Source organism: Pelodiscus sinensis, chromosome 1 (assembly GCF_052426305.1).
Source record: "Pelodiscus sinensis isolate ZL-2025 chromosome 1, ASM5242630v1, whole genome shotgun sequence".
In the NCBI taxonomy this organism is placed as follows: domain Eukaryota; kingdom Metazoa; phylum Chordata; order Testudines; family Trionychidae; genus Pelodiscus; species Pelodiscus sinensis.
In genome coordinates this window covers 25473482-25490065 of record NC_143052.1, presented here as the reverse complement: position 1 = coordinate 25490065, position 16584 = coordinate 25473482, and the positions used below count along the sequence as shown (strand labels likewise).

At 44.0% G+C, this 16584-nt stretch overlaps 1 protein-coding gene across 4 annotated transcripts in view; it reads left to right on the top strand.

The window, feature by feature from the left end:
• Positions 1-886: 886 nt before the first annotated feature.
• DNAJC2 (DnaJ heat shock protein family (Hsp40) member C2) overlaps positions 887-16584 on the top strand; it is a 26583-nt gene continuing 10885 nt past the window's right edge. For 2 of the 4 annotated variants that reach the window (XR_003087014.3, XM_014580825.4), the window contains exons 1-7: positions 889-1296; positions 2913-3103; positions 4894-4969; positions 8338-8436; positions 9841-9982; positions 11957-12037; positions 14471-14536. Coding sequence is in view for 2 of the 4 variants with exons in the window: in XM_014580825.4 (XP_014436311.2) it covers positions 1239-1296; positions 2913-3103; positions 4894-4969; positions 8338-8436; positions 9841-9982; positions 11957-12037; positions 14471-14536 (713 nt within the window). In the remaining 2 variants the exon portion in view is untranslated. Of the gene's footprint in view, positions 1297-2912; positions 3104-4893; positions 4970-8337; positions 8437-9840; positions 9983-11956; positions 12038-14470; positions 14537-16584 lie in introns of all 4 variants that reach the window. The other 2 variants (XR_003087015.3, XM_006137535.5) reach the window with 2 other exon arrangements.

Here is a 16584-nt window from a genome sequence, read left to right as displayed (position 1 = left end):
CCCAGAATTGGACACAATACTCCAGATGTGGCCTCACCAAAGACAAATAAAGGGGAATAATTACATCGCTGGCAGTGCTCCTCTTAATGCAACCTAATATGCCATTAGCCTTCTTGGCTACAAGGGCACACTGTTGACTCATATCCAGCTTCTCATCCACTGTAACCCCCAGGTCCTTTTCTGCAGAACTACTACTTAACTGGTTGGTCCCCAGCTTGTAACTATGCTTGGGATTCTTCCGTCCCAAGTGCAGCACTCTGCACTTGTCCTTGTTGAAATCATCAGATTTCTTGTGACCCAATCCTCCAATTTGTCTAAGTCACGCTGGACCCTATCTCTGCCCTCAAGCGTATCTACCTCTCCCCCCAGCTTAGTGTCATCCACAAACTTGCTGAGGGTGCAATCCATCCCCTCATCCAGGTCATTAATAAAGATGGGATTTTGGATCTTGCTGGGCTAAGCCTGCCTGCCCCACACCGATCAGGATTTGGGTTGGGCCAGTGAGCCCAGACTGTCTCTCTCGCTATCGTGGTGCGCCTGATGCAGGGGTCAGGGTCCTGGCCTCTTTCTGGTTCCGACCCAGCTCTCGGGCTATGTCAGGGTCAGGGACAGCCTTACAGTCCCTTGGGGGAGGAGGGGAACTTCTCCCACCCCGCAGCCAATTGCATGTGCGCCCCACGGCCACACTTTTAAAACATGTCCAGAATGTCTCCGTTGCGGGCGCAGGCTCCTTCTCCATGGCCGAACTCCCCGCCAGGCCTGGCTCCGCCAAGTCCGGTGGCGTCTCGCCGCCCTGCTGAGGGAGGGGAGCTTGTGACGGGCCTCCCGGCTACACCCAGCGCAGGGGGGTGCCCGCAGATTTGGGCTGGCTCTCGCCCTCGGTCACTAACTCCGCGCTCTTTGTGCCTGACCCGCCGCTCACACGGGCAGTGGAGAGGCGGGGCTGCCCCCTCCCTGTCCCTGCGCGGCACAGACGGAGCCGAGCCGGGCGCCGGAGCATAGCGACAGGAGGCGGCGGCGGCAGCCCGAGCTGCCGGAGGAACGTCGCCAAGCGGGGCCTGTTGTGCTCCGGGGGGGCGAGGTCCCGGGGGACCGGTTAGCGCGTGACACGCGCGGGGACCCGGAAGTAGTTGCCGCGTCTCTCTCCATGCGCCGGCTCCTGGCAACTGACGAGAGGGAGGGAGCGAGTCGGCAGCCTGCGAGACCCGCCGGCGCGGGAGCGGCCACTGGCCGCCACGATGCTGAGGGGGGCAGTGGAGGGGCAGGTCACCGCGGTCACCAGAGCCCTGTCGGCGGGTAGGTGCCTCCCTGCCCCGTTCCCCAGGGGCCACACGGTTCTGCCCCCGCCCCGCGTCATCAGCTTCGCCGTTCCCGGCCCCAGGAGCCCCGAGTCGCGCTGGCAGGGGCGCGGGCCGGGGTGTGACGGGGCAGCACCGCCTCGGCTTTCCCTGGCCGCTTCCTCCTCTCGCCCGGCGCCTCAGCCTAACTCAGCCCTGGGTGAGACCGAGCCGCTGTCCGGCTGCGCCCCCAGCTCCGCTCGTCAGAGCCAGTCTCCCTGCGTCCGCTGAGAGGCCCTTGGGACAAGACTGAGTCACTGTGCAGCGCCAAGCACATACCGGCGCTCAAGTACCTCTGGGTGCCAGCCAGACATAGCCCCACCCCCAACACATAGCCCGAGATGTGCTACCACCTAGGGCCACCATCCTGCAAACACTTAAGCACGTGGTTCATTTTATCGACTTTGACTTCGTGTAAACGACTGCCCGATCCTTAAGAGGAAATGGTGATTTGTAGGGTTCTTACAAGTGTAACAAGCTTACAGCAAATGTTGTTTCATAGGTGTCTCCAAATAAAGCTTCTATCTTTGGCAAAGTGCTTTGGACTGTGCTAGATTATAAGCACTGATTACCCAGGCCACTATGTTTAACAGGAAGCTGGACACTGCTAAACAAATTTGTGCTGCCAGTGCCAAACCTTTGGTATTTTTGGGGAGTTAATAAGTAGTGAAGCACCATAGGTAGAGCATCAAGTACAGTATTTCAAGATAGTAAAAAGCAAGTGTGTAAACTGATAGTTTAATTTGTGCATGCTGTGCAATAAGCAACTCCTCCATTTTTTGTAGCTATTGCATGGAGGCAGTAGTATAGGAATTTTATGGGGTGAGGAATGCGTTTGCTTGCTGATTTTAGGACCTGATCCTGCACACACTTACACACATTTAACTTGCCTCCTGGAAATAATTCCACTGAAATCCAAAACTAAGCACATGTTTAAGTGTTTTCTGGATCAGAGCCCTTATTTGAGCAATACTGAAAGAAAGACGGTCTTAAAATCACTGTTATATAGTTGAGGTTTAAAATGCAGGTTTTGCAAAACTGTGTTCATATGCATAGAGCACTTCGTGAGCTAAATGCTTTTCTATTTAGTTTGGTTTTGTTGTATATGAACATTATCCTTTAGTGGTTTTAACCCAAATATTGCATTATTATGTCAATGAGGGCCAGAGCGTGAAAGTAATCAATCTGTTTTAACTGCTGCAAGGGAATGTTGTATAAAGAGTTAGCAGCATAAATGATAAATACATCTAAATTTCAGTATTTTACTGCTAGCAATTCTCTATTGATCATAACAAATGGAATGTTATTTTAAAAGATTTAAATTAGCAAGTCCTTATTTAGAGACATTATGGACTTTGAAAATACAATAGTGTACTTGTCATAAATTAAGAGTTGGACAATTTTGCGAGTTGATACAACCTTTGATACAAAGTATAAAAATTGTGTAAAATGTGAATTAAAATGTCTCCTGATTTTAATGATTAGATATTTGGTGAAATACTTCTGGATTCAGGATAGAAAGAAAATTCTCAACCAGAAAATGAAGCTAAGTTTCTCTTACGCTTTTATTTACAGCTTCTGTTCTCTGTCAAGTTGAACCTGTAGGAAGATGGTTTGAAGCATTTATTAAGAGGAGAAACATAAATGTTTCTGCCTCTTTCCAGGAACTGGAGGATGAGAAAGAGCTCAGTGAAGAGTCAGGGGATGAAGAATTGCAGCTTGAGGAATTTCCTATGTTAAAAACACTTGATCCAAAGGACTGGAAGGTATACAGCTCACGTGAATATTGAACTGTTTCTTTTTGCTAGAAGCACCACAAAGTTATCTAAATATTTGTTCCTTTTCTCATCAGAATTTTCCAAGTTTTTTAGCCCTATAGCTTCCTTTTTGTATTCCACAAGTATGGTGATTTAAGGACTTGTCTACATTGGGAACTTACAGCAGCCTAGCTATGTCTCCCAGTGTGAAAAATCCAAAACACTAGGAGACAAAGCTGTGCTTCCTAACTACTCATTTTAGACAGTGCAGGGTTGAAAGAAGAATTCTTTTTTTGACCTACCTACTGCTTCTCAGGGAGTGGATTATCTGCGCTGAAGGGAGAAACCCTCCTCTTAATGTTATTAGTAGTAACTGCGCTGTTGTAGTACATCAGTGTAGCTGCAACAGTTTAAGTTTTACCTAAGTGAAGACAGTTTTACAAAGTATTCTCCTTTTAGAGTGTCAGTAAATTCCCTGTTGTTAAATAGACTGAGAGTTGGTCTATATTACGAAACCAGGTTTGCTTAACTGCATTACTCCAGGCTGCAAAAGCTTTCATGCCTTGTGCAATGTCATTAAACTGCTCTAAGCCCCAGTGTAGGTACTCAAAGGAAGACTTCTCAGAAGTATGGATATACTACAGTGACAGAGGAACCTCTTCTGTCACTGTAGTGAGTCTACACTACAGTGGTGCTGCTGTAGCATTTCGAGTGAGACATAGCTTAATAAATGTGAATCAGAAGGAGATCTTAGCCTTGACATTCCATTTCCTGCTTAACTGGGGGTACAATTAGTGAACTGATTGGCTTGAGATCCACTGCTAAACCCACTAAAATCAAGTGGCTGTCAGTAAAAAAAATGATGGGTTTTTTCCTTCTGGGGAAATCTAGGCACTTCTTCAACATAACATTACTTGACAAATTGAGATATAGACTGTACTCTTTGTTTTGTAAAATCTAGCTATAAGAATATAAGAATGTATTAAACTGGCTGCATTTTTATAAGAATGGTGGTGGCTGAAGTTTGGAATCCTGCCCATCCTGGGGACAGCCACCACCAACTTCCCAAGGGATGGAGCTGCCACCCTTCGAAGGTAGGAAGGATTAGGGGGTGCCTGAAGGTAGGGAGGTTGGGGGGCTCCTCCAGTGGCACAGTGGATAAGGCCTCTGCCTCCGGAGCCCAAGATCAAGGGCAAACTCCCCCAGGCTTACCATGCAACCATTCCATTTATAGTTAGACATTGTTATAGTCTGTGGGAGAACTGGTCAAAGTTCCTTTTTTAATCTTTACACATTGAGTGGTGCTTGCACCCTCTCTTTGCTCCTCTCAAAATAAACTATGGAAAGAAATTTTTCACTAATGGTATTGGTCTGCAATAGGGATGTTAGTGTGTAGTCAATTACATAATTAACCAATAAGCCTGAGTTTATCGGTTAATCCTAATGACACACACACCCCGCCCCCTTGCTGTCTCTATCAGAGACTGCCTGAGGGGAAAGGAGAGTTGGCAGCAGTATGGGGGAGCGAGGGGGCAGGTGGGAGCTAGTACATGCGGGAAGCGGCTTTCGGCTCCTGTGGAGCAGTCTGCCCCCAGGGAGTCAGCCTTTAAGCCAGCTCTCTGCTCCCCCCACCCACATGTAAACATGAAACCACTAAAATGTCTGGCAGTTACACATTTACACAAATACACAATAGTTAACATCCCTTGTTTGCATATGTGGTCTTGTTTATAAAGTTCATAAGATAATTCTACTAAACTACTGGTAGCTATGGTTATTAGTGTTTGTTTCTTTATCAGAATCAGGATCACTATGCTGTTCTTGGACTGGGACATGTAAGATACAGGGCCGCTCAGAAACAAATCAAAGCAGCTCGTAAGTAATTACATTTCTTATTAGTGGTCTTAGACTAGAGTATTTTTATTTTGCGTATACAATTCCATATTGTAAGTACAAATATGTATACTTAACAGACAAAGAATATATTTATTTCACTTAAGAGTGCTCACCATGAAGCTGGATTTATTTCACTTACCAACTTTCATTGGTCCTAAACACATGAAACCTGTAGGTCTAAAAGTTTAGTGAATTCCAAACAATGTAATTAACATTTACATTCTCATATGCTAATCTGATGTTACAATCTTCTTAATATTCCAGTTCCTTAAGCAAGAAGATGCGGGAGCTTGTGCAGTTACACTGCTTAGTGACATGCCACAAATTTGTCATAAGGCATGAAGTATGATTCATCTGGACAAATTACATGTTTTGGGGTGTTTTTAAATCGTTAAATGTATAAATTCCATAAAAGTATCTGCCATATTTTATATTCTAAAATTGTAATTAGTACTTTAAAGTAATACTGTAAAGAGAGAACTTTAAGAGTAATAGTAAAATATTTAGCTTAACAATATTCAAAACAGTTACGATAACTTTGTGAAATAAATTGATTGATTTAGGGGATGATCCTGCAAACATTTATGCATGTAAGTAAATTCATTGTCTCCTAAGTTTTAACCAGTTGTCTCACATTGGTTAAGTCAGCTTTCTACTAAATGTAAATGTTAAATGCCCAGTGAGAAGTACCACCACCCCAATTAATGCAAATTTCCATATTAACTATTTTGACAAAAGGCCAAGGACCAAATAGTCCAAGATACCTGCAATACCCTCTTCTCAGAGGTGGCCCTATACAGAGTTAGGTCATATTGGTGTGAAAATGAGAGTTGGTTCTCAGTGTTCCCTCTACGCAGGAGGCAGGCAGGAGTCGGTGCTGGAAGGAGCCAGCAGTGAGAGGCTGCTCTATGGGATGCCTGAGCCCACCACAGACAGAGACTGCTCTGGGACAGCCTCTGTCCACAGGGAGCTCGGACCCCCCATGGACAAGGGCTGCTGCCATCCCATGCTGCTGTCTCTGTATCAAAGGCAGTAGTTCAGGGTGGTGGGGAGCTGGTTTTTAAACTGGCTCCCCTTGTGGACCAGCTTCACCTGCCACCCCACGCTGCTGCCTCTGTTTAAAAGGCAGCAGTGCGGGTTAGCAGGGGGCTGTCAGGGAGTGGGGCTGGGCCACAATGGCTGTCGTCCCCACCCCAAGGGACTGTTGAGTAGTCGTGTAACCATTAAGATTTCATGCAGTTACACAGTTATTCAATTATACAATATTTAACATCCCTAGTAAGAGTTAGGGCATATGGGTGTGAAAATGAGAGCTTTCACTCTTGATTCATGCACTATCCCTGTTCTGTGAATTAGAAGCTTTAAATTCCTTCCTTTCACAAGTAACAGATTTATGTAATTACTCCTGTTCTGCTTCGTATATCTGATAAATGAGGTCAGATGCATTTCCTGCGCTGGTTCCAGTACAGCTTTGAATGTTGAAGAGTTCTGTCACTGAAGGAAGCCTGCAGCTAGTGCACGCAGACAGGTTAAAGTAATTAAGGATATGTCTACACTACAGCGTTAATTCAAGTTAACTTAATTCAAAATAGTTAATTCGAATTAAGCTATTCGAAATAACACATCTATACACAAAAACTATTTCAAAATAGCATTTTGCTATTTTGAAATATCACGTCCACACTGAGTGGACCCTGAACCAAAGTTAAGGCTGGCCGGAACCAGTGCCGGCAGGGCATCAGGTTAGGACCTAGTATGTGGGGCTGCTGCCTGAGGCTAACTGAGCTCTGTGCTTAAAGGACAGACAGTTCTCAGGGTTCCCCGCTTCTTTGTCTACCTTGAGAGGGACAGCAGAGCAGTCATATCTTGGAGTGTCTTGAGTGCCCGCACTCAGGACACCACAGCACTCGGCCACATGGAGACAGCGCTGCCCCTGGGCATGCCAGTGTGTCTCGTGGAGTTGTTGCCATCAGCCCAGCTGCACTTGCTGCAGGCTGCCATCCGGGGGGGCTGTCAGGATCCAGGAGGCCCTGCAGGAGAGCGTCCACCCCGAGGAGCCTCCTTGGTCCTCCCCACCAGGGGCTCGTGCCCCATTCCTCCCTCACATCCTTCCACTTACCCCTCCCTAGCCCCCCTTCCTGATGTCAAATAAAAGACACATATGTTCAAAAACAGAAACTGGGTTTATTGAACAAAACTGAGGGGTGGTGAATGAACCTCTGGGGAGACTGGGAAAAGGAGAGGGGAGGGGGAAACCTAGGAGGAGGGAGCTGGAAGGGGGAAGAAGGGGGAGGGGAAGCTCAGTGCCAAGGGTTGGGGGGTCTCACCGGACCAACTTGAGTTTCATGCAAACCTGCTCCTGGGTTCGTATGTGGCCTTTGGTGGCCAGACTGGCAGCTACCCTGCCATAGATGGCCGCATTCCTCCATCTAGTGCAGAGATCATGGACATTGGGGGCATCCCCCCCAAACCTGAATAAGGTCCATGATCTCCACCCTGGACCAGGAAGGCGCCCGCCTTCTCCAGCCCCTGTCAGGCTCTTGCGAGCTGGCAGACTGCTCCTGGGGAGCAGTGGAGGGCTGGCTGCCAGTGGCTTGCTGAGTCATGTTTTGGGGCCACTGGGTCAGGGGCCCTGGAGGCCACTGCTGGCTCTGGGCCAGCAGGCTTGGAGCTGGCACAGGCACTATGGCAGAGTCTACCCCTTTAATGACTCTGGGGCTGGGGGAGAGGAGAGTAAGTTTTCCTGGTTGTGCCCAGAGTGGCCACCAGGGCTCCCTGGGATGGAATGGAGGCCTCCTATTTCGAATTAAGTGTCTACACAGCCAGGTCAGAGCACCTTATTGACTAATCGTGTGGTCAACACATATTGTATCAACTACACGGTTAGTCAGTTACCCACCTCTTAACATCCCTACTCTGTAGTCATTAAGGACTCTAGTCCTGCAAGTTACTCCATATAGACCTCTATTCCCTGCAGAGCTCATTGCAGATTAGCTCTACAGTTGTTTTGAAGATGCCAGGTGTTAGTAATGTTGGTGGTTGCAGAGTAAGTGGTGCTGGTTCCAAATGATTGAAAAGAAAGGAGTAAAGAGAGTTATGTAGTTACGATTATTTTGTGTCTTGGCATAGGATGAATGCTAAAATAAAACACCCCAAACTGACACTGATTATAATTTTCAGTGATATTATTACTTTCAGAAGGGTCTATTTACTCATTTTGATTTCCTTCCTGATACTAAAAAAAAATCTGGATAAAGAAATGCAGACCATGCTGTTTTATTTTCTAAATTACAAAGTGAAACGTGTAGGTGGTGTAACATATCTAAACTCAACTTATATGTTGCTAGATAAAGCCATGGTTTTGAAACATCACCCAGACAAGCGGAAAGCTGCAGGAGAGCAGATAGGTGAAGGTGACAATGACTATTTTACTTGCATAACTAAAGGTAAGACATTTGGAGGAAAATATAAGAGTGGTTATTTTTACTATGCTTAAATTATAGTTCTTACTCTTTGACAGATTAAATAAAACCATAAAAAAAGTAAATTTATCGTTTTATCAAGATTCAAGAAGTAGAACAAAATAAAATAACTTTTATTCTGTTGGAAACAATTCTAGAAGAGCTCCTCTTATTTCACAGCTGATTGCTGAACATCCATGTCAAGAGATAGGAGAGGTCAGTTAGAGTAGATTCTTAAAGCTGTATATACTAACATGAACCAATAAAAGTAGCCGTGTATTTCCTAAATAGAGTAATTTAAAGAGGAGAACTCAGTACAAGATAGACCTCTCTGGCCCAGTATTTTTGGGACCTAAGCGGTTCCAAACAAGGGATTTGCTGGATCAGGGGAGGTCAGACCTCTGGGCTCTCCTGGAGCTCCCTTCGTGGCCGCCAGCCCCGGCCAGTGCAGCCCTCAGCCCACAGACAGGGCTCCACTTCTGGCTGCTGGCCTGCCCTGTGGGCTCTGCTCTCAACTTCTGGCAACCTCTGCAGCTGGGGCTCTCTGGTCCAGCAACATCCAGGATGAGGGGAACTGGGCTGATGGATGTGGAGAAGGGGAAGAGAGATGGGTGGACGAAGGAAGCAGGAGTGGGGGGTACAGACCCTGATGTGAGGAAGACAATGTGGGTTGCAGGAATGAGGGAAATGGGGATAACACAGACACCTTGACACAGTGGTGGTATGAGGGGAGAGGAACACATGGTCCCAGGCATAAGGAAAGCGTGAGGCAGTTGCAGGGAGTCCCTTAAATGGAGGGGGATCAGAAAATGGCATATTTAGGGTAGAATAGCAGGATGTTCCAAGCCCCTATCTATACAAGCTACAAAGTGAATGACCCCCAGATATTAATTGCCCTTTTAAATAGTGCTTAATGCTCTGTTTTGAAGTTCCAATGGCACACTTGCAGCAGAAGATATAAGTACTCTAGGGAAGTCCATGTGTCACGTGGGCACAAGGGGCCACCTTCATGGATGTAATTGCAGAATTGAAGTCTAAAGGAGTTTCACCAAAACTCCCAGTGAAATGGACTGAATTTACCATTACACAATTCATTAACATATAATTTGGTTTGATATTTATAGCTGAACTTTGAGTTAAATTTGTTGTCTCTTTTTTTATAAGCTTTTCTCTCTTCTTCAGTGCTTTACTTACTCACCTTTTACAGGAGTTAACAACAAAGTTCTTACAGTCACAACAACAAAAATTGTTGGAAACACAGAGGTCAAAAGTATGGTGGATTTTTTTAAAAGTATTTAGAATTTTATTTATAACATTTCCTCCAAGAAGCTCCAGTATGCATATTCATCTTCAGCACAGAGTATTATGGCCTTTAACTTTTTTCTCCAGCTTATGAAATTTTGTCTGATCCTGTGAAGAGACGAGCATTTAACAGCATAGATCCTACTTTTGATAACTCTGTACCTTCGAAAAGTGAAGCAAAGGAAAATTTCTTTGAAGTGTTTTCACCTGTTTTTGAAAGGAATGCCAGGTAAGTTATAGCACAATCATTCGGGCTCGCATCACGTTGCATGGGACTCGGCTATTTGCAGGTTCATATGGCATTATGTTTGTAACCAGTGGGTTACATTTTAAGTGTGGCTAGGAAACATAATAATTTAGCAAGGGGGTATAATGGCTCTTGTATTCCTCCTCTGTGGTTTCTTCAAGGGCTCCAACTTAAGGTTTCTGTCTTCTAGCTGTCACTTCTTAGACAGAGACCCCTTTCTGTCTACTTTTTGATCAGGATTTTACATCTGAAGAGCTCCCTTCTTTATACAGATATTCCCCAGCAAACCAATCTTGAGAGCCAGCACTTGTGCTTTTCTTGTCTCTTCTTTCTGAGGGCAGTTACAAGATACCATAGAGCTCTTTCTGAGTAAGCACATTTATTCTTATGGTAAAGGCATTCTAGAGAAAATATATAAAACCCATAAATATATTTAAACATAGCAAGAGTCACCCATCAGTCTTTTGGGGCCTTCATAGGCCAAAGTCCTTTCAACACTTCCACAAAGGTTGGGTCCCCTCTTGAACATAAGGTATTATTGTGTTTAGATTAGGGAAAAAAAAACCGAGTCAGTGTAAACATAGCCTTTTTCTATCAAATGCCCTTTCTTAGTCTGTTCATCTCTGGAAAACTCAATTTGAACCAGTAAATGCCATCCTCCTAGGGGAGTTGTACCTCTCTTGAAGTGTTTATGACCTGAGTGATTCATCTTAATCAGACCCCGCTGTTTTTCATTCTTAGAGGAGTTGTCTCTGAAATTGCATACAAGCCCTGGCCAAAAGTGATACATTTAGGCTACGTCTAGACTGGCATGATTTTCCGGAAATGCTTTTAATGGAAAAGTTTTCCGTTAAAGGCATTTTCGGAAAAGAGCGTCTAGATTGGCCACGGATGCTTTTCCGCAAAAAGTGCTTTTGCGGAAAAGCGTCCGTGCTAATCTAGACGCTCTTTTCCGCAAAAAAGCCCCGATCACCATTTTCGCGATCAGGGTTTTTTTGCAGAAAACAAATCTCAGATGTCCACACTGGCCCTTTTGTGCAAAACTTTTGTGCAAAAGGGACTTTTGCCCGAACGGGAGCAGCATAGTATTTCCGCAAAAAGCACTGATTTCTTACAGTGGGAAGTCAGTGCTTTTGCGACAATTCAAGCAGCCAGTGTAAACAGCTGGCAAGTTTTTCCAGAAAAGCGGCTGATTTTCCGGAAAAACTGGCCAGTCTAGACACAGCCTCTATGTATTGTGATTCCCAAATATATTGCATGGGATTACAATATGTATCAAAAGTAAAATGTTGTTTACAGTGTTGTAGCCATGCTCGCCTCAGAATAGAAGAGAGACAAGGTGTGTGAGGTAATGACTTTTATTGGATCAGCTTCTATCTGTGAAATATAGAAGTTTTCAAGCATCAGAGTTTCACAACAGAAATTGGTCCAATAAAAGATATTGCCTCACTCACTTTGTCTCTCTCAAAAGTTAAATATAGCAGATTCAAAATTATTTTAAGGCATTGCCTTCTTTTAATATAATCTGAACTAACAGAACCATGCAATCGAGTTCATTACCTTTAAGATACTTGGTAAAGAGTTCTGTTCTCTGCCACATTATCTTCTCTTTTTTTGCATAACATATTGGTCCGAATATTTTTAACAAGTAGGTCTCAGAATGTTGTATTATTATTTGAATGCATTCATGCTGGTGATTGTAACAAGTGCTTTTTCTCCTCATTCTCTCAGGAGAAAGAGACTCTTCCCTTTTGCCCAGAATTTGAGCACAGCTGCTGATTTTTCTATTGGCTTACTAATCAGTTGCATGTCTCTCCAAGGTTGCTGTTGCACTGTGACACGATCACTATGCATATTCTAAAAAGTTAACTAGCAAATAGGAAACTAGTCTGAGTTTACTTCTATATGAGTTTTATTCAACTTTCATTTTAAACAAGGTTTAATTCATTGTTACAGATGGTCAAATAAGAAAAATGTTCCTAAACTGGGAGACATGAACTCTTCATTTGAAGATGTGGATGCATTTTATTCATTCTGGTAAGTAAGTTAACACTTCGGTTTATAGATAGACTACTGTCACTTTAAAAATTGGCTGTTAAGAGGTTTGTGGAGCTGTTTATCCCTGGTTAAAGATTGAAGTCTCGTCTGGGCTGACAGCTAAGTTTCCTCTAAGCTGTGTGACTGCACAGCTATTCTCTGAACCCCACTCAGAGCTCCTTTCAAAGCTCCCACGCAAGCAGGGAGCTCAGCTGATTGGAAGGGGTCAGCATCTGTAAGAGCAGCTAAGCGGATCTGTGCTACTTGAACTGAAGAGCTCCCAGAGCAGATAAGCAGCCAAGATAAGCACGGAATAAATTGCTGGGGGGAGTTAGTGAGTGAGTGATGAATTGGCTTGGGGGAAGTTAGAGGGAAGGAGAGTTTGGAGAGTCCTGTCTGCCCAAGCAGAGAGAAAGAAACAGAAACCCAGCAGTCTCTTCAACCCTCTTGGGCTGGGAAGGGAGAGGTATGAGGCTGATTGAATGGGATAGGTAGGGGAAAGAGGGAATGGGTGGGTACTGGCATCTGTGTAGTGAGGTGGAGGCAGGGGGCAATTTGTTTGGGGTGTCCTGATTCACTTGCTGCAGTCTTCTCTGGCTGAGTTGGAGGGAGGTGGTGGTGCCAGGAGGACATTTGCATGATTATATTTCAAACAAAGTTTACATAGGTGTTAATGGCTTAAGATAAGAAGGAAAAAGATTATTTTAACAGATTTTTTTTAATGTTGCAGATATCTAAAACTCTGAACTTATTGATATTTTTTAAAATCCTATGTTACTAACTAATACACAGTAAATTGAAGTGCATTAAGGCCAGATCTTTGCTATGTAGTAGAGTTCTAGCTCTTATGAGTCAGAAGTAGCAAGCACTAGGTATAATGTTAGTTTTGTAAGATGAAACCTTATTTGCAAGCTATTTGAAACGTGTCTGTTTACAAACCCCAAGTCATGTGTTAATTTGTTCTGGGGCTCCTACTCTTCCTTGAGTGGAAGAAGGCTAATTCCCTACCTTCGTACACCACCTTTTGTAGTCACTAAGAGTACCTCACAGCAGCTAAACACCAATGTCTTGTTTTAATATATATTCATCCACACATATGGACTGCTTAAAATGTATTCGTACATGCGTGTGTGTATTTTGTTTGTATTGGTGGCGCACATCCACATGCTACCTCAGTATTGGTGTTGCACATGAGAAAATTCAGCCCGCCCACAAAAAAATTCAGCCTGCCCAAGGAACACTGGCTGACAGTGGACTAAAGTGACTCATTAAGTCTTTGGTGCCCTGTATGTAATGAATTGGTTTTGATCTAGGTTCCTAGTTAGTGTTTCTTCCACATAAAAACCATCACACAGTTGGCACCCTTGTTGGCAATCAGACCAGAATGGCCAGGGGCTGAATGACTATGGAGATGAAGCTACTATTCCATTTCTAGAAAATCCAGTTTGTGAATTACTCTTGGCCACTCTGTCCTGCGCTTGTGGAGGGAAAGTTGTCTTGTCTCTCTCACACACACACTCTCTCTCTCTCTTTAATAATGATTTCAATAAGTAATGCTGAGTCAGATTTGCAGTAGGGATTGATTAATAGCTTTGGACTCGTTCAGCAGTTTGCCACATACACACTGTAATCTAATTTGAAATAAAATTGACTGGCACTTAAAAAAAAACATGGTAGAACCTTTCAGTTTATACACAGTCATCTTTGTGCCTTTACTTTCCCTGGGCCAGTCCCAGGTTTCTGCTGTGATGTTACATTTTGTCCAAGAAAGGGGGAGAGATTTTTCTGGCCGCTTCTCAGTTAATGTATCTGCTTGCATGGTCTTTGTCTGCCTTAAAAGGTCACTGATCCTAAACTGCCTTTTTGATTGGGTATTTCTCATTCACACCTCACACACGTTCCACAGGTTACATACATATTCATAAACAAAGTGGGGCCTCGTGTCCTTGAATACAAGAAATTGCATTGTACTACAGATAACATACCAAAGGCATGATAAAAAGCTTAAGAAATTATAACTAAGAAAGCCAAGGTTAGGGAAGAAGGGAAAAGCAGAGAAGTATGTCAGGTCAGCTAGACACCAGTGAAGAGGAGAGAGGGGAGGTCGTGTCCGATTGGTTACAAAACCCACAGATGCTAGTTAACTCAGAGGGTCTCTTGCATCTAAATAAATAGAGCTAAAATACATTTCCGCAAATTTAAATACAGTGATTGGCAAATGGCCTGACAACATTTATTTCTGTAATATTTACAAATATTTTGATTTTGATTTTTGGCAAGTTGACTGAATGCAACAATGCTAGTCTGATTTGCTAATGGTCTAACTGCATATTAGAACCTGACATTAAAAATGCAAACATTTTTCAGGTGGTTTTGCTATCCCTTTTGTTTTATCAGAAATTGTCTCTCTCTTTTTTTTTGCATTTACTATAGGTATAATTTTGATTCTTGGAGAGAATTTTCTTATTTAGATGAAGAAGAAAAAGAAAAAGCAGAATGGTATGTAAGTAAAAAGTCTTTGAGAAGAGGCTAATGAATTAATTAAACGAGATTTCTCACCTTGTAATTGGGCTGTAAATCAGAGGAGGAAAGCTAGTCCAGCTGTTAAAGTATGGGACTAGAAGTGCTGAGTTCTGAGTTTTATTCTTGGCTCTGCAACTGACTTGCAGTATAACCTTGGACAAGTCATACTTTGTGCTTCTGTCCCCCATTGGTAAAATGAGAATAATTATTGTGTACCTGAGAGGTGTGTTTATGAAGTGCTCTGAGATCCTCCAATGGTGATTCTGTACAGGTACCAAGTGCTTTTCTTGTACATTTGCATAATTACAAGCTCTGATCTCAACACAGCTCAAAAGCAGAATTGGACCAGGGTGGTATTAAGCCTGCCTTAACCCCACTGCTCCACCACCCAGAAGCCACCTCAGTTAAATGGTGCCCAACCAAAGCCTGTTTCCTGAATCCCTGTTCCAGCCCTGAATCTCCTCCTGCACCCAACCTCCTATCCCCCTGCACCCAAACCCCTTCTCAGAGCTTGCACCCTGAAACCCCTCCTTGACCCCAATTTACCATCCTGTGCTAAGCCTAGAGCCCCTCCCGCACACTGAACCCTTTGGCCCAAGACCAGAGCTTGAGCACCCCAACCCTCTATCCCAGCTTGGTGAAAGTGGGTGAGGATGGGGGAGGAAAGGGGATGGACTGAGTAGGTGAGGCCTAGGAGAAGAGGTGGAGCAGAGGCAGGGCCTCAGAAAAGGGGCAGGAAGAAAGTGGGACAAAGGTATTTGGGTTTGAGGTAGATCTTACATTGAACTTAAATTGAAAAAGTGATCTTGTGGTTAAAAAGGTTGGAGCCCACTGCTGTAGAAGATACCCTTACAACTGTCTCCTGTAAGCACATGGTGTCCAGCCAGTTCTGAAGCAGTAGCCACTATAGTGGCTTCTGCTAAAGCAAATTAGCCACACTGACCTGGTCAAATAGCCACATGTGTCTAGTGGCTAGCATGTTGAACACCATAGCTATAAGCCCTGGTATGAGGGCATGCTGGCAAGTGGGAGGGTTTGTTGAGGTATGATCACAGGATGCAGTGCTGCAAAGATTCTAGGCAGACCTGTGGCCCATAGGTTAGTCCCAAGAAGCTCCCAGAAATTAGGCCACCAGAGCTGTTTGAATTAGTCTAGGGCCTCTCCAGCTCCTAGAATAGCCTACAATAAGTAATATGTAAAGGTGAATTAGAGCTGCTTTGGTCCCCTCTTTTCCTTGCTCTCTAAGTTCTTTGGTGTGTTCATAGAGAGCCACAGCACAGAATCTCAGCCAGTAAAATAATGGACCAGGTAATCAAACAAGCTGTTTACAAACACCTAGAATATAAAATAAGTAACAGTCAACATGGATTTGTCAAGAGCAAATCACGTCAAACCAACCTAATAGTTTTCTTTGACATGGTGACAAGCTTTGTTGATGGGGTGGAACAGTAGACGTGGTATATCTTGAATTTAATAAGGTTTTTGATACTGTCTCATATGACCTTCTTATAAATTAAGGAAAGATAGACTAGCTGGAGCTACTATAATTAAAGCTATTATTTCATCATGGGTATTTTTAGTAAAAGATATGGACAAGTCACAGGCAGTAAACAAGAATTCACGGCTGGTGGCCTATCCATGACTGGAACTATAAATATCCCTGACTAAATCTGGGACCACTGCAAAGACAGTCCCTGGACTCAGCCACACCAGCTGCTGCTCAGGCATCCTGGCCCTTGGAGTCAGCTTCTCTAGCTGCTGCAGAAGTCACAGAGGTTGTGGAACATCACACAATCTATTACTTCTGCAAGCTCATGACAGATATAGAACCCGAACTACAGTGCCAGATACATAACTGGTTAGAAAATGGTTCATATAGAGTAGTTATCAGTGGTTCATAGTCCAGTTGTAAGAGCATATAAAGTGGGGTCCCACTGGGATCAGCCCTGGCTCTGGTTCTGTTCAATATCTTTGTAAAAGATTTAGATAATGGCATAAAAGGTTTAGTTAATGGCATAGAGAGT